Raw genomic sequence first — 24,814 nt, 5'->3', positions numbered from 1 at the left:
CTAATTTTGCACATGGCTTAACTCTCTTACATTTTTCTCTGTATTCTTCTAGGCATATGCTGACTTATTTGCTGGGAAAGTTGGTATGCTTCTTTCTTTTCCAGGACTGCTTCTTTAACTGTCCTTCATGGTGTTCTTATTTTTCTGTCCTTGCAGGCAACTTCACCACATACCTCCCTAGCTGAATCAGTGTGTTCTTCAGAGTTTGCCACTGAGACTCCAAGGTTTGGTTCTTTTCAATTTGTTTCATTTATTTAATAATATTTGTATAGTTGAGTACAGTTCACCTGTAAAAGCTGCTCAACTCAAGTTCTCTTTAAAACTTCTTGAAAAGAACCAATGTGATAACCATTTTTATCCTGCTTAGTATTAAGTAATGGTCACTTTCAATTTCAAATCCACTCTAAACACTATCTATCCTGAATCAGCATGATGATATCATTATCAACAATGATGTGGTCAATGAGGCTTTCTTATTTATTGTGTCTTCTCTCCATGTGAACTTGTGCACATCTTTATGTTGGGATATGGTGTTAATAATAATGACTGGTCTGTGTCCCGAGCAGAAGTTCAGTAAATACTTACCATTATTATTGGCTTTGCCCTTTACCCCAAATGTTCCTATATGCCTGTTGGGATTTATTTCCTAGTCTGCTGTTCAGCTCTCTAACAGGGACCATTTTTTCCATTTTCTTTATGTCAGCTTTGTTCTAATGACTCAAAAAATTTCTCCACTTCTTCCTTAGAAGAACCTTCTATGGGACCATATGCACAAATAAGTTTCATTATCCATTTTGAAGTTTGCCCACATAATGCTGCTTGAAACTGCTTTCCAATGAAGACATTGTCTTCATGTTCGGTGTTGCTATCACTACTTCTTGATCATTATTGCCTGAAAATAACATTCTGTACTTATTATTTAGTAAGATATCACCTGTTTTTGTCGCTTTGTCCCAGTAATGCCAATGATGTCTACACAGTACTTTTCCAATTATTCTGCTAATTCGATTTCCTTTCCATTAATATTCCTTATATTGATGGTTCCTTTCTTCAGTTCTTCTGATATTGGGTTTATTTTTCACTCAGAAACTTGGTTTTTCACCTGAATACAGACAAATTGTCCATGAGAACACACAGTTTACAGACAAAATATACTGTTATTGATGGTGGGCGGTAGATGGTTTTAATGATAGGAATGTCATTTTGTGTAGTTGGAGCATTAAGTAGTAAGGAAGACGGTGAGAAGCATGTAGTAGAGTGCCCTTCAATGATGAGTCTTTGGAGGTGTCAGTGTCTCATCTCATCTTCCTTTTACCCTCTTTTACTTTGCGGTGTCGAGGGGTTTATTAATTAATGGACCTCAAACCGTTCACAGGATAAGGTGGTCAGCCCTATGCCCCGGTGTATCGATGTCCATAGTGTTGAGTTCTCAAGGCCGGTTTGCCTGCTTTGCGAGATGAAAAACCCTAGGATTAACTGGGGGAAAAACCCTACTGTCCATGCCAAGACTGACTAACTTGGCTATGGCTGAGGAGCTGAGGAAGATCCTTCAGCTCTTCACATCTCTGACAGGAATTGAACCTAGGACACTGCTTCCCAGGTTGCGAAGCAATTAACTAGGCTAACCACGATGTCAGTGTCACATAACCATAATGACGTCCTCCTTTGCTTCCTCTTCAATTTATCTGTATCACCTTGGAAATCAGGAGACCAGATCTGTGCACAATACAGATGAATAGCTATAGCTATTCATCTGAGTTAGTCTTATGAAGAGGTAAAAGGCTGCCTTATTCTTACATGTGAATGTTTGTTTCAGCATTTCAGTTATCCTCTGAGATGCATGATCTCATGTCTGATGAATTTTTCTAACATAATCCTGCCAATAAAATACATCATTGCACTGGATATCTCATTATGCCAATGTAACCTTTATATTTACTAACGTTGAACTGGCAGCAGTTTTCGCATGACTAAAATTTGATCTTATTCAAATATTCTGAAAGTACTGCATGTCAATTGTATTCCTGATTATCCTGCCTATATTGCATTATCAGCAAATAGTTGTCTCCTGTTAAATATTTTCCAGTTTCAATGTAAAGATTGAATTTATTTTATTTTGTATGATGGATGATACAATGGCCACGAGCGCCTTTTATAGGGAGGTACGGCATCATCTCAATTCCCCCTAATTTTATTTGGGCTCAGGACTGGTATAGCTGACTAATCAGGCCTATAGCTGGGTCTTAAGTACTGTAATCCATGTATGTTCACGGGGCCAGTTCACCTGTTCTGGGGGACGAAAAACCCAATTTTCTGGGTAAAAAAAAAAACTCTCTACCTCTATATGAGACCAGCTAACTCATAAAGATTGAATAACAGTGAACCATGGACTGATCCATGGGATACAATATTGGTCACCTGAAATCTTGTAGACTCACCTCCTCTATATACTACTTTTTTGATGTCTGTCAGCCATCTTCTTATGATGGCAAAATCCCATATCCTCCAACTTATGATACAGCCATCTCTAAAACCTGTCGAAAGCTGTCTTACTCAATTGTCACATTATTACAAAATGTGAGCAAGTTATTCAAACATAACCTTCCCTTAATAAACCCATGCTGTTCTTTGCAAATTATAGATTCTCTGCCAACCTATTTAAGTATTCATATTTTATGAACTTTTTCAGAAACTTCACCACCACTCCATAGTTACTGATAGGTCAATAGTTAGGCACATGAGTCTTTGCACCACCCCTGTGCAATGGGATTATCATAGATTCTTTCTGCCCCTATGAAATCTTCCCTGTGTGGAGATTCAAATTATACAGTCATTAAAGGAACTGTCAGTTCAGCTGAACATTGATATTCAGTTTATGCAACAATTTGGATGCCTCCACCTCACACACCTGAGTTTCTTCTTCCAGTGTAAAGCCTAAACTGCCTGTTGTGGCTCTACCACCTGTACCCAATGTAGTAAAGAGTATGGTGATAAATCTTATAATAATAATATATGGTTTCCAGATCAAGTGTTGATCAATTTTGTTGGTCAATTTGATCAAATGTTGATCAACACTTGATCTGGAAACCAAATATTATTATTATACTAATTTATGATCAAGAAAATACCTTCACGATGATAAATCTTGTTCTGTAAAAAAAAGCTAAATGTGTTAGCTGTCAGGGAGATTATTATTATTGCAAGCATCTCCATGGAGTCTGAAGACTCATTGCAGGAGACTTAATTTATCAACGCAATACAAGGGTGGTCTGAAAAGTTCTCGGCCTAACAATGAAAAAACAAATTTATAATTTCAAAATTATTTTTATTTTTCAACATAATCTCCCTTAAGACTAATACGTTTATTCCAGCGATGCTCCAGTGCCATTATCCTATCCCTATAGTGGTTCTTAGTAAGATCTGCAACCACCTCTTGATTCAAAGAAAAATGCTGACCAGCGAGGAAGAGTTTTAGTTTTGGGAAGAGGTAGAAGTCAGAGGGAGCCAAATCTGAGGAATAGGGTGGATGTTCCAACAATTCATACTGCAGATCCCCTAATTTTCCCATTGCCAAAACACTTTTATGGGCAGGTGCATTGTCCTGATGAAAGATGATTTTTCTTCTTCTGAAAACCAGGTCTTTTCTCATGAATTTCGTCTAGTCTAGTTAAAAGATCGGAATAACATTCCCTGGTTATTGTTTTACTCTTTTCAAGATAATAAACAGCATCTTAAAACACTGATGCCATGACCTTTCCTTCTGATGGAACCAACTTTGTCTTCTTTGGGCAGTGAACAACTGGCTTCTGTCCACTGTTTTGACTGCTGTTTGGATTTTGGTGTGTAATGGTGAATCCAAGTCTCATCCATAATAATAAATCGATGCACAAAATCAGTTTTATTCTTGTTAAACTGCTCCAAGCACTGTTTAGAGATTTTCATGCGAGCGCATTTTTAATCTGCTGTGAGCAAGTACGGCACCTATCTTATCTTGCGCAAAGCTTTTTCATTTGCAATTCTTCATGCAAAATATATCCTACATGTTCTTTTGAAATGCCTATAGTCTCAGCAATTTCACGCACTTTGACTCGCTGGTCATCCAATACCATATCATTTACTTGATTAATGATTTCTGGACATTCTTCACATGGATCATCTTCAAGGCTGGTACGGCTACATTTAAACTCGACAGCCCATTTCTTAATTGTCAAAAATGGAGAAGAGTTCCCATAAACTTTTATGAACTTCGAATGAATTTCTTTTGGTATTAAACCTTCTTTTACAAAGAATTTTATAACCACACAATACACAAATTTTATCCATTTCAAGGGATACAGACAGCTGTGTAAAACAAACTACTTGATAAAATGACTTGCAATTTCACATGGACGCTTATGACAGATGTACCAACTTAGAAAAAAAAAAATCTTGCCGATAGTGTTGCCGTCTATGGTGAAGACCAAGAACTTTTCAGACCACTCTCGTATATTATACCTCTACTTCAGCCTATTAACAGAAAAAGCGCCAACAGCTGACTAGCAACCCATTCCATTCATTCACAACTCTCTAATTGAAAAATCTAGTCCTCGCACCACACCACTACTAACCACTCTTTTATTCAACTTCCAGGGATGACGACCACTTGTTCTGCTCCATTTATCTAAATGCTGAAACATTGGCCCAGCATTAATTCTATAAAACCCTGTAAGTAACTTAAATATTTCTATTATATCCACTCTTTTCTCCTTATCAACCAACTTCTGCAGTCTGCGCACTCTCAATCCCACTTCATATGGAATTTTCCACAGACTACTCACCATCATGTTGCTCACCTCTGAATTCTCTCCAGCAGTTCCTCATCCCCAGGAAACGAGACCTGAGCACTGTAATTCATATGTAGATGTATCATGGCCTTATAAAGAGGAATAACTTCCTTATCTCTACTTGTTAGCGTCTTCTTCAATAGCCAAGTAATCTTATGGGTCACCTTTCTCCTTAGCAATATGTCCTCTAAGTCTGTAGCTTCATCTATTTCCTGGATACCTCTACCTAATTTTACATCATCAGCAAACAGCTGAATATTTTTTCTTTTATATTATTTCTTATATCATTTATGTACCAGTTAAACAGTTGTGGTCCTAGACTGAACCTTGTAGCACCATTCTAGTCACCAGCTTTTTGCAGGATTCTGCTTCTCTGTATGTCACTCTTTGATATCTGTCCAGCAGCCACCTTATCTACAATAACCAGTGTCATATCCATACCCATTTGTTTTAATTCAAGTAACAGTTCCATGTGTATTCAACCAAATGCCTTTGCAAAATCCAGCAGAATCATTATGTAGCCATTTCCCTTATCCAACTTCACTCTCATTCCATTATAAAGGTTAGTAAATTACTAAGACATGACTAATCCTTCACATAGCCACGTTGCCTTTCATAGAGTATCATATTCCTTCTACCCATTCCTGAATTTTCTTTTTGACCAATTTTTCCAGTACTTCACTACTGTACACACCACTCCTGAGGTACTGATTCATCCCATTTAATCCCATAGTTATATTCCCATTGAGATTCTGCAGTATCCCAAGAACCTCCATTTCAACTACCTCTGTTCCCACATAAGTCTGTCTCATATGTCACAGCATTGATCTCACTTGTATGATATATCCTTGCAAAGTGGTCACTCAGGAACTCAACTATATTATCTAGTTATGTCATCCTGTGACCATCAGCACTCATTAACATTATTCTTCCATCATCATTCTTCCTCCTTCGTGCCGCATAGGGAAAGACCTCTTTGCGATTTCCTTTTGCCTGCTCAGCTAGTTTGTTCTCATAATCTGATTTTGTCTTCTTTGCCGTATGGGTCATCTTTCTTGCCTGACCCTTGTACTGTTCATAAGTTTGCTTGTCACCTTTCTCCTTATATACCCTCCATAGCATTTCCTTCTTCTGCAGCTCATACTCATCCATCTAACTCCTACTTCATTAACCCTCCTTATCTTGCAGGGTTTTATACCATGGCACAGCTTTGCGCTTCCTCCTAAGTTTATCATAATCATTTGCATTGTAATTCCATATATATATCTCTTCTTGACAGAATATTTTTAATTTTTTACAGTCTCCCAAGTCAAGACCACATGATCACTTTCTCCAATTGGAGACAATGTGGCCACTTTAGTTCTGGATAGCTCTTTTGATTCTGTGACCAGGTTGCACCTCAAGTTCCCTCAATCACATGCTGCCACAAGTAATTATTTCTCAGTAGGTGTATAAATTCCATTTCCTTCCTTCCATGTGATCTCCTTCCTATCATTCTATATCTCCATAGTTGAAATCTCCCATAATGATCACTCGACCTTAATTTGCTGATGCATACCGATCATCCCTGGAACCCTTTACCCTATAGCAGCAACCAACTATGTATTTTGTCTTAGTGGCCTTGACCTCACACCAGACTGGTTCAAATGAACACCCACCCTCCTGCCTATCTCCTGTTCTTTTTGGTAGCAGCTCATCTGCTATCATGTGCAGTACTCTCTCCCACGTCCTATCTTCTCCATCTTCCTTGAAAATTATATCTGCTGAGATCACCCAGCTTATTCCCATGCATGTCAGAGGTAGAAAAGTGAAAAAAAAATACACAAAATTAAAACAAAACCAAATTTTTTATCATATTCATGATGCAAAAAGGAAGTTAGCGATCACCACACCTGTTCTGAGATCCTGTTAGGCTGAGAAGGTAGCAGCAAAGAAAATGTCAACAGCATCTCAAATATGTATGTCTATTCTACCATTTGATATTTTCACCATACCTGAACTTAATGATTGTGTGAGTGCTTCTCTATTGAGTGCATCAATCACATGCCTATGATCTCAAATATGTATGTCTATTCTACCATTTGATATTTTCACCATACCTGAACTTAATGATTGTGTGAGTGCTTCTCTATTGAGTGCATCAATCACATGCCTATGATCTCACTCAGAAACAACTCCAAAAATCTTTCCATTTGATGAGAATGCACTTGTCAAAAAATTATGGCAAGGATAATATCACTTAAACCTTTTCTGTTTCTTATATAGAAACAGAAAAGGGTAATGTTTCTGCAGTAAAATCTTGATATCAATATTCTGCCCCCCCCCCCCATTGAAAAAAATCGAGGCTTTGGTATCCACCGAAAGTAAATTAAATTTGCCAATTGACTCTAACACATCAGATGTATTGAATATTTTACCAGAGAAAAAAAGATGGACACTGGCTGTCCATACTTCCCAAAATTAGTTGATAAATATAAACCAGACAAAGGTAAGTCCTCAAACTCCTGAAAATTGGACAAGCCTACAAAATCAAAACAGGATGTTGTGGGTTTGCCAGAATATCAATGATGTCAAGATTTTACTGCAGAAACACAAACCTTTTCTGTTTCTGTCTGCAAGAAATATATCTAAGATCCATTGAGGATTCTACCTTTAGCAAGTTCATTGTTGTATGCATGGGCAGAATTAGAGATTGTCCTGGTCATGGAGGAGTAGCTATCCTTGTGGGCAGTCATACTCCTTTACATGATGTCTAGCTCAATACTGCTATGGAAGCAGTAGTGATTTGCTTATCTGGGATTTCTTATTACAGTATGTTCAATTTATTTATCACTAGGTGCTGAGTTAAATCAATCTTGATAACCTTATCTTGCAACTGCCTGAACCCATACTTTTTATTGGTAACTTTAATGGGCACAACACTCGGGGATAGTACCAACACAAATGGATCAGACGGTATCATATCCTTGACAATATTGACCTCTCTCTTTTAAATAATAGATTCAATACTTTCTTCCATATGCCTACCTGCTCATATTCTGCAAACGATCTTACAGTCTCTCCTGTCATTTTTTCTACTGCTCACATGGGATGTTGAAGACAACAACTATGGAAGTGATCATTTTCCTGTTGTTTGCACAATGTCTTCACTCGAATTGATGTTCCATATGGGCATCCACCTACATGGGTGCCCATATGGAAAATGGATCCAGTCTACTAGACTACTTTTTTTCCCCATCTTGCAAAATTCTTATACAGTCAGTCAGACATCTTTCAGTGAAGCAGTAAAGTATGTAACAGGATTGCATTATCCAGACAGCAACAGGCCTCAATTCCAAAAATGTCATCTCAATTTATGCATTACCCAAAGCCTTAGTGGAACCCAGAAATGCTAGGCAGCCAAAAAAGATCAACACAGAGTATAGGGTATATTTCGTAGATACCCCACCACATTGAAATTAATAGCTTTTAAGCATGCTCAGGTCAGAGCACGTTATATGAGACATTAGTCAAAAACAATTTTGGATCCTATTTATCTCATCAAACAACCAACGCAAAAATTGTATGGAATGAAATCTGGAAAATGCAAATAGATAGAGAACACACTATTTGTCTATCTTAAACCATAACGGATGTGTTGTTGCTGATACTAAAACTATTGCAGACAACTTCAGAAGATACTTTTGCCAGAATCTCAGTGACAGCTTCCTATTCCCCTGAATTTTTAATATTGAAAGAGCAGAGCAAAAAGAGAGAGATAGTGGCTATAGAATCAGTCATTTGTTAAGGAGGAACTAAAACGAGCTCTTTTGCTGTCTCATCTTAGTGCAGTTGGCCCCGATGACATCCATTATGAGATGATAAAATACCTCCCATCATCTTCTGCAGATCTACTCTTACTTCACAACAAAATACTTGCAGAGGAAGAATTTCTGGATTCTTGACATAAGTCGGTTGTCTTTGCTATCCTGAAACCAGGAAAGGATCCAATGCAAGTAAATAATTATTGGCCTATTGCTCTGACCAGCTGCCTTTGTAATATATTGGATAAAATTGTTAATGCCAGACTTCTCTGGTATTTAGAAAGCAATAATCTTCTATCTAATACATGTAGTTTTCGTACACATTGTTAAGCTATGGACCCATTTATTCTGTGTAGAAACTTGTATGAGAAAGGGATTCCTGAAACAAGGACATCTGGATCCAGTGTTCTTTGACAGAAACCTGACATTCTTTGCACACATTTGTTAACTAAGAGAAAAGTGCAAGAGTGCATCTTAGTTATACTATGTTATAATATAATATAGTGACACACCTTTCTGGCAATCGTATAGCAAAAGTATGTAAGTTCTTTTCACTTAAACTCTGATATTCTAGGTCTAGCTACTCACTGATGAGACCTCAAAAAAGGTTGAAACTGGTCTGGGTAGTGACCTCTCCTCATAATGTAAAACAGTACTACATTTCCTAAGAGCTGTGTGTTTTTACATTATGAGAAAATATCAAGAACAGTGAGGGAACTTGCTCCACCTTTGCAACATTATGAGGTGTAAATGTAAAACAGTACTACATCTCCTAAGAGCTGTGTGTTTTTACATTATGAGAAAATATCAAGAACAGTGAGGGAGCTCGCTCCACCTTTGCAACGAGTTGCCGTGGTGTGGCACTACCAAGTGGTCACTTACGCTTGGATACGCTGACAGTTTGTCGGCATGAAACGTTCAGATCGTAGTTTTCGATCTTAGTTTCGCTTACTGGCTGAAAAACAATAAGGGATTTTTATCCCCTTAACTGATCAACCTCGCCAGAAAAAAATAGCCGTCTGGCTTTTCATCATAACAGCATTATGTTAAACCCACCAAACATAACCCACCATGGAGTGCAAACCCTCCATGGTGGGTTTGCACTCCATCCTGCGACCTCTGACTTTGTCAACTTCAGAAATCTCATACTCCATCATCTGTCTACCTGCAAAAGCACACAGAGCAGCCCACTCTGATTTCTTGCCTATCTATACTGATGGTTCAAGAACTGGCACCTGTGTTGGCTATCCTGCCATGTTTATCTGACATTACCATCTCCTTCTAGATCCTACCTGATTGCAGTAATTATACAGCAGAGTTGCATATCATTCAGCTCACACTTGTACATATAAAAGAAACTTGCTACCGAAAAATATGTAATTTATACAGACTCACTGAATTCTTTACAGGGTAGCTCCTCTCCTGTGTGTTATCCATCTCCAGTGCTGTGTGAGGTGTTACACCTGTTGTACAAAATGAAGACTCTTAATTTTGATATTCGGTTGTGCTAGTTTCCTGGCCACATTGGAGTTAAGAGAAATGAGACTGCAGATGCATCTCCTAGATCAGCTCATACTTCTATGATATATGTATCATATACACACTACAGAAAGTTTATAAGATCAAAGCTAATTGCCCAATGGCAGTCATCATGGTAGGAAGCACTGACAAACAGGTTCATGAACAATTCATTGTGGGAACTATTCATCGTGGAAAAAAATTCACTGAAAACATTATTCGCTAGAAAATTTAAATGATATTGTATTGATACCAATATATTAAAAGTAAATGCAGTGCAAGATACAGTTCACAAAATATAGTTTTTTTTTTTTATGTATTATTTGTTTAGATTTTAATTAGATGTTCATATTTTTATTCTTATAAAATTAAAGTAATATATTATTGATCAGTGAGCTTCCTAATTTCAGTTTCGTTGTAATTTTTATTCATTTTAACCTGGTTCGGAAATCCTGCTCAAATTCCATCACCAAACATGGAAACCACTCGAGCCACTTCAGGCCTCCAATAAGCAGTGCTATGGTTTCACATCAGATGACAAAATTCATTTCTTACCTAAAAACGATTACAAACATCCATGTCCATTGCAAGTTTTGAATCCACAGCTCGTTGGTGGGTGAGAGTACGCTGTCTATTCAGTTTTCTTAATAACATGATATTTCTGATTACAGTTTATTTTTGAACATTTCATAAGAGAAGTAATTAATTACTTATTTCACTTTGGGAGCATGCATCTATATTTTTTTTCAGTAAAGAAGACTAAATATTTAAAATTTCTTAGTGTTATGAAATACTAGTATTGGAGGAAAAGGTAAAGACTAGTATTGCACCTGCAGATGGCAGTTTAGCTTATGCTGATTTACATGATGATAGGATTTGCATAATTTTATTATAATTTCCTTTAATATAATTATCCAAAAGTGAACAATGATCTTAAAGTAGCTTTGTAAACAATAGCAGCATACAACATGTCTTTCGTATGCAGGAAAAGTGGAGTCATTTTCAAAATGCATGTTTATTCAATAACTGAAAGACTTCACCTTCTGAATTAGTTCAGATAAAAAATTATAATACACTTGGATGAATGTCTGAATGTGCAGAACAGAAAAATAGCGAATGATTAGAAGAATAAATATTCTTAAATGTTGTGCCCTTTCTCCTTAACTATTCTTAAATATTGTATTCTCTCTCTCTAATAACTATTCTAACTATTAATAGTTAGAATAGTTAATAGAAATAATACAAATATGTAAATAATTAACTATAAATATTAGTTGGATATATAACTATTATCCCTAAATATTCTTAAATATGGTACTTAATATTCTTTCTTTTAGTAAGAAAGAATATTAATAAACTTTATACAGAAGAAAAATTTTCAAAAAGCTAAATATAATTGAAATATTAAATAATATATGAAATATTTCTTAAATTTTTTAAAATATTTTTAAAAGAAATATTTAAAAAAAATATTTATATGGGAAATATTTATTTTATATTTAGCTTTCTGAAAATTAACTATTAACTATTTCTATTAACTATTCTAACTATTAATAGTTAGACAGTTAATGGGAATAATAGAAATATGTATATAGTTAACTATAAATATTAGTTGGATAGATTCATCCCTCGATGAGTCTAAGGACTCCTTGGAGTTGCCCGTAATAATAATATATTACTATTATCCCTAAATATTCGTAAATATGGTGCTCTTTCTCCTTAACCATCCTATCCCAGTTCTGTGACAATTAATATTCTATCTACAAGAGCCTGTAGTAAGAAAGAATATTAACAACTTTATACGGAATAAAAATTTTCAGAAAGCTAAATATAATTGAAATATTAAATAATATATAAACTATTTCTTAAATTTTTAAGAATATTTCCTAAATTTTTAAAAGAAATATTTAAAAAAAAAAATTTATTTTTTTTCACATATATCTGTGAAAAATTTTTGTGCAATTAATTTTCCTGCAGTGAATAGTCTCCGTGATGAATTTTCTCTGCAGCAAATTGTCTGGACACGCTGACTAACAAATTATGTGATTTTAAGCATGATGTTAAGCATTGGCAATTGAGTCAATGTAGAGCCAGAAGAAAGGAAGTTGCTCTTGCTAGGCTCTGCAAGAGCAACTTCTGCATTCTCACACATCTCATCATCTCACACATTCTTATTTACTGAAGGCTGATGACCCACCTATATGTGAAAAATGCAAAACGTGTTTGACCATGTGTCATATTCTTGTGGCGTGCTAGCATTTCGCATGAGAGATGAATGAAATTTTTACTTATCTAACCGAGCCATTTACTCTCAGTGATGTTGTTGGACTCTGGCAAATTGCATGATTATAAATGCATTATAAATTGATTATAAACTTTATTTATTTATAAGCAAACAGTTTTTGTGTGAAGTAGTATCTTCACTACTAGGCTACGTGTATGTAGAGACTGTTGACCCCCACATCAATTGCCCCAGTAGCCATAATGCAAAGCACACTTCCTTTTGGATGTATATATTGCTCATCATTAATAGAGGCATCACTCTGATAATGACTGGTTTTGACCTTTATTGAGGTCTCATCAGTGGGTACTAGAACCAGAAAGATATTGAGGTTAAATTGTATCATCAGGGAGTCCAAAGACTTGGTGTGGTAGGTCCCAGAGTAACTCACACAGCTGATCACACAATGCCTTAAACATATCCACTGTCTCCACACACTTGCCACACGTTCCAATCACTTACTTACTCTCCATGCAAAAAAAAAAAAAAAAAACCCTTCTCCCTGCTCACATTCTCCTTATACAGCTTCCAGGGAAGGCTTCTTTTTCTCTCTCCATAATAATTTCTTACCAACTTGTGTCATAACTCTCCCCTGCCCTTTCCTATCCAATAGACTTTACAAATTGCACTCCCTCACCTGTTCTCATATTCATCATTCCAGATGCCAGAAACCAACTTAGTCATCTCTGGATCTCCAATATCTCTTTTTTGGGAGGGGGATTTTTACAAGACTAGGATTTTTCTCATTAAGTAATGAAAACCCTTCTAATGCTCACAGCTTTAAATTCTATACATTAATTCTTCTCTTCTTCTTAGAAGCCCAGTTGTCAGCAGCTTTTTCGTAATTAAAATCTGTTGGATCTGGTCCCTCCAGTGAAATCAGCATCAGATTATTTAGAGTGTTCTGACTGATGCGATTCCTCATACAGGTTTTTATCCTGTTTAATGCAGAGAAATCCCTTTCACATTCAGCTGTATTTGTCTTGGATCTAGATTTTTGTATGACTGTCCATTAATCATTTTTAATGTAGCTGCCCATTCTAGTTTAGTATTTTCATAGTTTAAACCTGCAGGACTTCCATTTCTAGAATAATAATCAAAAAGAATCTCAGAAGCCTCACGTTGATCATGACTTTCTGCATTGAAAAGTCTTGAAAAGCAGGAAATGATTGTCATATCTGGAAATCTTGCTTCTAGGTGTTTAATAACTGTGCCTATGTATTTATCATATATTGTAGTCTTAAATGTAATAACATTAGACTCTGAATAATCCATGTGAAGGTCTGACCATTCACCTGAAAGATGCTGATGAAGATTTTGAAAATGACTACCAGGAGTCTTTCAATTCCATTATGGATAGTTTTCTGGCTTCTAAGACTGGCTCTATTTCAGTTAAGTTAATATCTTGCCTTTGCCATGATCTAGACAAGTTAGATAAATGTAGTAACACATCTGAGAGCATCATTAGTGAAGCTATGAAATTGTATGTTCTGATATATTTATTTAAACCTTCAGATGTGATATATTTTCGTTCGGTGGCCTCTCTTTCCAATTCAGCTATAACACTTGCCATGCATTCTCTTAGAGACTGTATTGCAGAATCATGAGACAGCCATCTAGGTGTCACTAGCCATTTTAAGTTTAATCTGAGGACTGTTCAGTATATTTTGGATTTGGGTTAAACCAGCCATCCTGACTGAGGAATTTTGGAAGAACAAAAACAATTGCCTTAAGATATCATTAAACATGACTAAATAAAGCACTTCAGCAGTTGCTTGGGCACTAGCAAGAACCAGTCGGTGGTTTACACAATGACAGTTGACCATGAGTCCATCTGTTTTATCTTTGAGCAGTTTTGCAACTCCCTTTTGCTTTCCAATCATGACAGCTGCTCCATCAGATCCTAGGCCCACCAGATTACAAGTTTTTAAGCCTAGACTGTCAAGGGTTTCAATTACTTTGTTAGTTATAGTCTCAGCTTTGCCATCAATGATATTGCAAGTTGATACAAAACTAACCCTGACTCAGTGGTGAGCTATAAGGGGCTCGCGGGGACTCTCGTACGAGCCCTTTGTTAAATTTTTCTAAAATTTGCGTGCCCCTTGTTCTTCTTGTTTAATAATCTTGTAGAACTAGAAAATACCACTGTGGAATGTATACATGCTACTATAATTGCTACTTTACATTCATATGGATTTTCTGTAACTATTTAAAAAATCATCTCATGCATTTTGTTCTGATGGAGCTAGTGTAATATTAGGAAACAAATCAGGTGTTGCAATCAAACTTCTACAAAAATTTCCCAACGTTGTGATTTGGCATTGCGCTCATCGTTTACACTTAGCATTAGACAATTAGATAAAAAAAATATTAACGAAATAAATCATTTTGAAATATTTATGGATAAATTATATGCTTATTATCATCAACCACCAAAAAATCAAGGAGAATTAAATAAGATTTCAAAAGACCTTGGTATCAAAATTTTAAAGATCGGCAGCGTGTTTGGACCATGATGGGCAGTTTGCGAACAGCTCTTGCTTTGTGGAGAAATTCCCCAGCTTTATGCAAGCATTTTGCATTGAACTATAAATATAAGGGCTTTTTAAACCGACTTCTCAATTTGGAATTTTTAAAAGATCCAGCATTAATGATTGACATCCTACAGAATTATATCTGTCAGAAGCTCTACAAAGTCGCAATATAAGTATTATAAGGGCTAAGTTAGGCTTTTTTTTTTGCTCGACTATGCGAGCCCTTTGTTAAAATTTCCATAACTCACCACTGCCCTGACCTCTTTTCTAAGTTGACATCATCATCAAATTCCTGCCATGTACCCTCAAGGGGTGTACAGGATATGACAGTACTACATGAAAAATTACATCATTACAAACTTCCTATCTACAATTTTCCTCCAAATCAGTCTGTTACTTGTCAAAACTCCAACATTATCAGATCTTATATTTCTATCGTCTAAGGCACTTTGTACCGTATCAATCCACCTATATCTTGGTCTTCCTCTGGGTCGTTTTCCTGCCAACCTGGCAGAGAACACTTGTTTTGCTAATCTTTCCTCTCCCATTCTATTTAAGTGACCATAACATCTGAGATTAGCTCTGCTAACGCATTCCTGGATGCTGACAATGTCAAGTTCTTTCCTAATATCCTCATTTTTAATATGATATTGCCATTGATGCCATCTGTTCACGCCTCTAATCTTTCTCAGGACTCTCATATCTGTGGTCTCTAGTCTTTGGTCAAGTGTTTTACTTCTGACCCATCTCTCAGATCCATAAGTTAAAATTGGTTTGAACACTGTCTTGTATACAGCTAATTTCTTTCTTATTCCATATGAATTTATTCAATTGACTTCCTGCCATACCAGCTTTGCTGATTCTGTTGTCTATTTCTATATTTAGTTTACCATCTTCAGTAAAAATTGTGCCTAAGTAGCTGAAATGTTTTACTTGTTCCACAGGTTCTCCATTCACAACACAGTTGACATTTTCAATGATTCTGCCTATTTTCATTGTCTTTGTCTTTTTATTGCTGACCTTCATACCATATCTATTACAACAGCTATTCAATTTAGTCACAGAATCTTGCAGACTTGTAGCGGATTTATTTAGAAGTATAACATCATCTGCATAAAGCAAAGAGCTGACATTAACATCTCCAATTTTGATATCAGGTTTAATACCACATTCCTTCATAATGTGATCCATATAGATAATGAATAACAGAGGGGATAATGTACATCCTTGTCTCACACCAGATTTAACATTAAACCATCTTCCTGTACTTCCTTCAATTCTAACTGCTGACTCACAACTCAAATAAAGACTAAGTATTGCTTGATATAATGCCCCATTGACACCATATAACTGTAGCGTATTGAATAGCTTCTCTCTTGGCACCTTGTCATATGCCTTTTCCAAATCGACAAAACTTAAATACAGATCTTTGTTATATTCCCATGCTTTCTCGACTATTTGCCGTAAAGTGAAGATCTGATCCTGACAGCCTCTATTTGGCCTGAATCCAGCTTGTTCTTCACCAAGCTTTTCTTCTACAATTCTTCTCAACCGTTTCTCAAGTATACTTGCATAGATCTTGCCAGGAACACTCAGTAGGGAAATACCTCTGTAATTCTCACATTCAGTTTTATTTCCCTTTTTATATATGGGTACTATGAGAGCTCTACTCCAATCATCGGGAATTCGTCCCTCTGTCCAGGCTTTCTGAACTATGCAGTGCAGCCACTGTTCTCAAACTCTTATACCACCATACTTCAGCATTTCTGGTCGAATATCATCTACTCCTGCTGCCTTTCCACATTTCAAGCCTTTGATGGCTTTTTCTACTTCAAGTATGGATATGTATTCCTGACTGCATGCCTGGTCAATGTTTTTTATCACTGTGCTGTCATCACTGCTTATTTCATTTAGCAGTTTTTCAAAGTAATTACTCCATACTTCAAGGATATCTTTTTCTCCTGTTTTCATTTCACCTTTATCATCTCTAATTCCTTTTACAGCACTCTTTCCTCCATTCCTAAGCTTCTTCAACAACCTCCAGAATATTTTGCCACCTTCTTGATATTTATTTTGTATATTCTTGCCAAAGTCCTCCCATGACTTTTGTTTAGCTAGTTTTACACACTGTTTAGCTTTCTTACATTTGTCTCTGTATTCTGTAAGAGTAAAAGCTGACTTATTTGCCAGGAACTTTTGATATGCTTTCTTCTCTTCCTTCACTGCCTCTTTAACTTCCTGTGTCCACCAGGGAGTTCTGATTTTTTTATCCTTGCACACAACCTCACCACATGCTTCTCTGGCAGAATCAATCAATGTTTCCTTCAGAGTTTGCCACTGAATCTCCAAGGTTTGATTCCTGTTCTCAAACTCTTTCATTTTCTTTTCAATAATATTTTTGTATTTTAGTCTACAGTTCACATCTGAGAGCTGCTCAACTTTTATTCGCTTTATATGAAATTCAATTTTATCCTGCTCAAGACTAAATAGTGATCACGTCCAATTTCAAATCCTCTGTACACTCTGGTGTCCTGCACCAGGGAGAAAACATCACTATCAACAATAACATAGTCAATGAGACTTTTATTTCTTGCCTCTTCTCTCTATGAATTTGTGCACATTTTTATGTTGGAACATGGTGTTAGTAATAACCAGTCCATGTCCTGAGAAGAAATCCAACAGGTATTTGCCATTATTATTAGCTTTGCTCTTTTCTCCAAATTTTCCCAAAATATTTTTGTGTCTGACAATCATTTCCTACTCTGCTATTTAGATCCCCAATAAGGACCAACTTTTCCTTTTTCATTGTGTCAGTTGCTTATCTAAAGCATGAAAAAATTTCTATCTTAGTAGAACCTTCTGTGGGACCATAGGCAAAAATAAGTCTCATTGTCCAGTTCCTCATTCTGATATTTGCCAACATCACTCTACTTGAGACTGCCTGCCAATCATGAAGATTAGCCTCATATTTTGTGTTGAATACTATGGCTACTCCTTCTTTTTCTTGATTGTCTTTGCCTGAATAGAACATTTTGTATTTATTACTCAAAAAGATCTCGCCAGTTTTTGTCTTTTTTGTTTCAGTCACCCCTATGATGTCGATCTGGTACTTATCTAATTCCTCAGCTAGCTCCATTTCTTTGCCATTCAGGCTTCTTATGTTGATAGTACCAATCTTTAACTCTGGTGATGTTGAGTTGGGGTTTGTTTTCAGATTTGTTCCAGTAGCTGACTTTTCGCTGTTCGCCCTGGTTCCCTGGCAACGGGGGCCTTGTTTAACCGGGCGACGCCCCAGCCGGCATGAAATTTTGTCATGTTGTACCCTCATTTTTTATTTTGGTTTAACCAATAAGAATACAATTTGGTCGGCTAAATCCCAAATTGCCAGCCCATCCTCGTTCGTTCAGTATCAAAGTAGATACCCAACAGGGTGCACCATGAGAAGGTGAGGATTGGTCATTAATTCAGAAGCCCTGGTCAGTTCTCTGCATTCCTTTAAAGGCTATGTGGAGGTCTCCTCTCAGTTATACAGCTTTGACCCTTAAGCACCCCTTTCTAAGTTGACTAACATATTTAATGTACACAATCTTAAAACTGAGATGTCTGTAGTTTCATCACATAAAACACTGAAATAATCTGCAGAATGTATATTTTTCAGTATTTCAGATCTAATTTCTGATGATAAAATATCAATCAAATCTTGCATTATTCATTCTGTGGTATAATGTGCATTTTTACCAACATTAAGATGTTCTAAGTAGAAACATCCCATAGCCTTGCAATGCTCAAGCAATTTTTCAAATAATGTAGTATGTGGTAACTTATTTTTTGCTAACGTAGATCTTAAAGGTCCCAGAAAAGCATCTCTCTGCAAGTTATTCAAAATTGAAATTGATTTTTCAATTTGCCCTATTCCAGTTTCTTCTAGCATACATTTTTCAATTATATCTGAAGAAGAATAAAAAAACTATTGTCCAATCTGTCTATTCTCTCACATATATAAAATCATGAACAGAGTAATACTGAACAGAATCCAAAACACACTTGAAGACAACTTCAGTAGAGAGCAGGCAGGATTCAGAATAGGCTTCTCCACAATAGATCATATCCAGGTCATTTTACAACTAACAGAAAAATGCAGAGAATACCAAATCCCTCTATGTTTCCTCTTTATTGATTTTAAAAAAGCATTTGATACCATAGAACACAATGCAGTCATCAGTGTCTTACTGGAAATAAATGTGGACCCTACTTACATCCACATGATAAAAGAAATTAACAAAAATCAGACCACACAAATAACCTTATTTGATCAACCTATAAATATAGATATAAAGAGAGGGGTCTGTCAAGGTGATGTGATCTCCCCAAATCTATTTACCAGCACTTTAGAATACATTCTGAAAAAAATGGACCTAAACGGAGGAATAAGCATAGATGGTGAAAAACTACAAATCCTTATGTTTGCCGATGATCTAGTACTGATATCCCACAACCCAAAAGACCTAGAAGAAATGGGTGAAAAAATATACACAAGCAGCAGTAAAATAGGCTTAGAAATGGATCAAAAACATCTACATAAGTTAGTTACTTATGTATTGATAACATCCCTATAGAACAAGTTGACTCCTATAATTACCTAGGACAAACAATAAAAATGAATAATGATTTATCTGAAGAACTAGCAAAAAGAAAGAAAGCTGCATGGCTTCAACAGACTAAAAGAAACACTTACTGATCCAAATCTTGACATCTCTGCAAAGGCAAAACTATTTAATAGTGACATTCTTCCATCACTCACATATGGATCAGAAACATGGAACATGACAAGAAAAGAAGAAACTCTCAGAATAACTCAGCATGCAATAGAACACAGAATTTGCAACATCAGCAAAATGGAACATGTTAGAAACACGGAACTAAGAAAGAGATTAGGCATAAAAGATGTAACTACAGTATATGAAAGCAAGATGAGATGGGCAGGTCACATAGCCAGACTCAGGGATAACAGATGGACATATGGAATACTCAACTGGCAACCAAGAGTAAAGAGAAAAGCAGAAAGACCACCTACAAGATGGGAAGATCCACTAGTGAAATCTATGGGTATAACATGGAAGCGAGAGGATCGAGATTGTTGGAGGCATCTTTGTGTTTCACTCATGGAGAAATCCTGAGTGAAACACAGGTCCATCAAGGTAATCTGAAGAAGAAGAATCAGTGTGTAACTTGCTTTGTTCACGGTCAACCAAGCTTTCTTTTCGAAGTCTTGTGCATTGCATAGTTACCCAAGTCACTTCCTTGTTTGTGGATCATCTCTTTCCATATTTCATACATGTGGAACACATCATTCAATTATCTTTCACTACTAACCAATGGAATTTTTTAAACCACTCGCTGTTAATACCTGATAAGCGAAATTCAGATGCATGTTTTACATTTGAAAGAGACTCTGCAGAAATCAATGATTCTGTTGCTGGTTTGGTATTTTTGCTACTATGCTTATCGGTTTCATCTTTCTTAAAATAACTTAAGAGTGTGGTTTTCTGACTAGACTTTTTACTCATTATGGGGTAATTTAATAAATACAAAATATCATTGTTATTAAATTAATCAGAACAAATCACTGAATTGTGCACTGACAGTAATACCCGAGACACACAACGCATGTTATATCACAATTTTACTATTTATAAGTATTAATTATTAGGAATGTGAATTGGTATCACTCGTGACTGACGTCATAGTCCTCGAGAGTTTCGAAAATTCCCCAAGATCACAACTATATTTGATGCGTAGGTCTATTTTCTTTTTATCTGATAATTTTACCTTAGTAAAATTAAATAGGTGTAGGCCTATTTAATTTTACTAAGGGTATTCTTTGGTGTATTATTATTTTTTTATTTTTTAAAAGAGAGACAAATGTTTCTTGATCCCCAGAGCTACTGTAAACTGAAGATTTTCATTTATTACATTGGAACCTGATGCTTCTAATTTTGGTAGCATTAGTTTCACAAACAGCAATGATTGTTTGTCAGCAGTTGCATTTTGATAGCAGCATTTAGTAATGCATTTAAATGAATCATATTGAACATTATGAATGTAGCATTAGTCTTCAATGAAATTTCATTATCTAAGGCAAGATAATTTGCCATATTCCCATTGATCGAGTTTGACTATATATTTATGGAAATTAAGGAAGAGCTGTAAACTGTTTTGGAGTAACCATTAGTTGGCACTGGACTAGACAGCAAAATATAAATAACAAAATTTTGTTGATTACATTTTGAGCAACAATTTTGTCTCAAAAATCACGAGTATTTATGGTTCAGATCAAAATATTAGTTGTAAAAGTGTTCAGAGTTTTTTTGAAAGTTAATTCCATGTAAAAATCCTGGAATGTCTTAGAAGTTATTCTATTTCATAGTTTGTTAATGGTTACCTGTTTCCCTGTGACTATTCTGTTAATTTTTTTTCTTTGGCTGGGCTCCTGCAAATTTTAGATTTGTGAAGGATCTAAACCAGAAAACTTGCCAGATGTCTAAATTGCATCTTCATATTTGTCAGAAGTAACGCTTCTCTTGATCGGAAAAAAAAAAAAAAAAAAAAAACTCTGGGTTCAAGTCCTATCTAGAATATGAGGAAAAAAAGGCTTTTCAATTGGAAGTGATAAAGTTGAATCCTGTCTCATACCTGAGGCTGGCAATGTTTTCCCTCTTAGAAACATTGTCCCCCTTGCAAAACAGATAAAAGAGCTAGAGAATATACAGTCAAGATATATATGCGGCTCATAATAGTAATTTAATCTTCTACCTTCTTGTCCCTTATAAGACCACGAGTAGCAACTTGCATCTTTTTCTAACGAACTGCAAAAACATATCAGTTGAATTATTAATTATATGAAGAGCCAAAGGCTTCAATTCGGTGATGTGAAACTATTTAAGTTAAGGGATATTATATCCCATATTGTTAGTGCAACACTGAGGCAACTCATGGAGTTGTCTCAGTGTTGCACTAACAAATGGGTTATGTGTTGCACTATCCAGGTATTTGCTTAAGCTTGGACTCGCTGAACTTTATATAGTTCTTGGCGGTTCTTATAGTACGGTATGTAAGTTCTGTTCGCTACAAACTTGGTATTAACTACGTACTCACCGATGAGACCTCAATAAAGGTTGAAACCGGTCTGGGTAGTGACCTTCTCTCATAATGTAGAACAGTAACCCAGCTCCTATGAGCTGGGTTTCACATTATGGACAAATACCAAGATTAGTGATCGGAGCTTTGCCACCCTTACTATGAGTTGCCTCAGTGTTGCACTAACAAATGGGTTATGTGTTGCACTATCCAGGTATTTGCTTACACTTGGACTCGCCGAACTTTATATAGTTTCTATATTTGGCATGAAACTCTTTGAGTTTCTTATTCGGCTATGAAACAATATGGGATATAATATCCCTTAACTTAAATAATATCAGTTGAATATGTCACTTGATAAGAACATTTCTTATAGTTGATGCAACTTCTTGTTTCCAATCTGCATGAACCAGTAAGTACTTCAGTATGTTGCAAGTTATTCTTAGCTTAATCCAATGAAACACTTAGTTAGAGAAGACTAACTTCATTCAGCAGTTTTTTATTAAAATAATTTTTTGAAGTTTCTTAGTCTACATTGTTATTTTTATAACACTAAATTAATCTGTATATGTAGACATCATTAAGCAATTTTGGCTATTTTTTTTTCTTTCTTTTTTTAGGCTTGCCCGCTGTGCAGTCTTCAGAGGTCAGCATGGCGGGTCAATCAGCAATCAAAGATAGGCACAGTGTACTATTGTTCTTTATCATAGAGACCAGATAAAAGGATATAGTCATGTCTCATTTAATACAGGGACCATTAAACTGCTGCAAAATCTGTGGGAGGTGTTCATTCCATGAACACCTTAATCGAAAGCATTTCTATCAACATTTAAATTTACCAAGACTCTGCTAAAGGCAAAGTTCATGTGCCATCCATAGCTAAGATATGGCCAGAAAGTCTGATTCCCAGCGCTTCTTCAACATTGCTGTTGTAGGATTATCTGGGACAGAAAAAGAAAAAGGAAGCACAGGAGTTGGCAAGTCTTGTCTTTGTAATCGCTTCATTCGACCTTTAGCTGATGATTATTATACTGATCATATATCAGTTTTGAGTCAAACAGATTTTAGTGGCAGAGTAGTTAACAATGATCATTTCCTCTATTGGGGAGAAGTTTCAAAAACTTCAGAAGAAGGTGCAGATTTTTCTTTTCATGTTGTGGAACAGACAGAATTTATAGATGATTCCTCTTTCCAGCCATTCAAAAGTGGTAAAACAGATCCATATTATAAAAGGTGCACTATTGCAAAACTCACTTCTGCAGAAAAGTTAATGTATATCTGCAAAAATCAGCTAGGTAATAATCTTTCATATGTTACATATATCAGAACTTTTAAATAATCTGAATCTTACAAAAATAAAATTTCACCTTGGCTTATTGTATTATATTGGCTTTTTTTTTATTTCCTTTACCAGTCATATATATACAGTAGCAAACACATTAATCCTAACACATTTTAAAGAGAAATTTTAATTTTGCAAAAAAATAAGTACAAAAATTAAACTCCAATTTTACCTAATAATTTATGTGCACTCCTCTGTTCCTAATAAGTTAATTAATTCACTTAGGCATGGACTCTACCAATGTAGAACACATTCTTATTTCTGCATCTCGAAACCATACTGTTATAATGGATTGTATTAAGTTATCCTTTGTATCAAAATAATTTTCCAAGTCTCTTTTTCACTATGAACCACAAGTTTTCTATTGGATTAAACTCAGGAGAGTTACCTGGCTACTGAAGCAATTGACTGTTGTGATTTTTGAGGAACTCTTTCATTTTTTTGAAGTGTGGCATGGAGCAAGATCCTATTGGAAGATGAGTTCTTGTCTTTCTGGATCTGTGGGACCACTTTTTTCTCCAATATTTTTATGTATTGTCCCTTTTCATCATACCATCAACAGGCACAAGTGATCTTGGACTGTCATGTATAAAACAATCCCAGTACATCTTTTTAGCTGGGTATTTTGAAGGTGGGCAGGAGAAGTCTTCTCCAGCCACTGATTTGTGAACATTGGGTACTCACTCTCCTTGGACAAAGAAATGACTCTCATCTGAGAATATGACCTTCTTCCAATTCTCAACAATTCAATCTTTGTACACTTTTGCCCACTGGAGCCTTTTTTTCTGCATAGGCTTTGTCAACAGTTATTTATTTATTTATTTTTTTGGTCTATGGACAGACCTCCCTGTTTCGGACAATCTTTGACAGACTCATGTCAGAAACATTAATCTAACCTAGCTGCAAAGTCTATTTAAGTCTACAGTAGCCAATCTTGGATTCATTTTGGTTTTCCTAACTAGTAAATGATCTTGAGTAAGTGTAGTTTTCCTTTTCATCCACATTTTTCTTTTTTTGTCAAGAGAAAAGGTACCTGTCTTGCTAAACCTCTTTAAAATCATATTAACAGTATCCAAACCAACATCACACTCATTGGCAATTTATCTTTGAATCATGGATGTGTGCTAAGAAAGAGCACACATTTTTGAATGCTTTCTTGGGGATGTATCCATTTTTATAGCTACACAAAATGAATAAAACGCTCTGAATATCAGCTTGTTTACACTATTAGAAATGCATAACACTGTTAATAAACATCATAGAGACAGTTAAAACATGCAGCATTCAACCAAAATTGTGAACTGAAACAATAACGAAACCAAAAAACTTCATGAAAATTTAGCTTGTATGAATTAATTTGTTTGCTACTGTATATT

General features: G+C 35.7%; 1 protein-coding gene across 11 annotated transcripts in view; it reads left to right on the top strand.

The window, feature by feature from the left end:
- The window catches only part of RhoGAPp190 (Rho GTPase-activating protein 190), a 723,033-nt gene that overhangs the window by 60,337 nt on the left and 637,882 nt on the right, over positions 1–24,814 (top strand). For all 11 annotated transcript variants that reach the window (XM_090410500.1, XM_090410505.1, XM_090410503.1 and 8 more), the window contains exon 2: positions 22,717–23,391. In XM_090410500.1, coding sequence (XP_090266626.1) covers positions 22,983–23,391 — 409 coding nt within the window. In that variant the 5' untranslated portion in view covers positions 22,717–22,982. The remainder of the gene's footprint in view (positions 1–22,716; positions 23,392–24,814) is intronic.

The sequence above is a fragment of the Typopeltis vanoorti genome, chromosome 20 (assembly GCF_054136105.1).
Source record: "Typopeltis vanoorti isolate ZY-2024b chromosome 20, IOZ_Tvanoo_1.0, whole genome shotgun sequence".
NCBI classification, from domain to species: Eukaryota; Metazoa; Arthropoda; class Arachnida; order Uropygi; family Thelyphonidae; genus Typopeltis; species Typopeltis vanoorti.
This window is presented reverse-complemented; position numbering and strand designations above follow the sequence as displayed.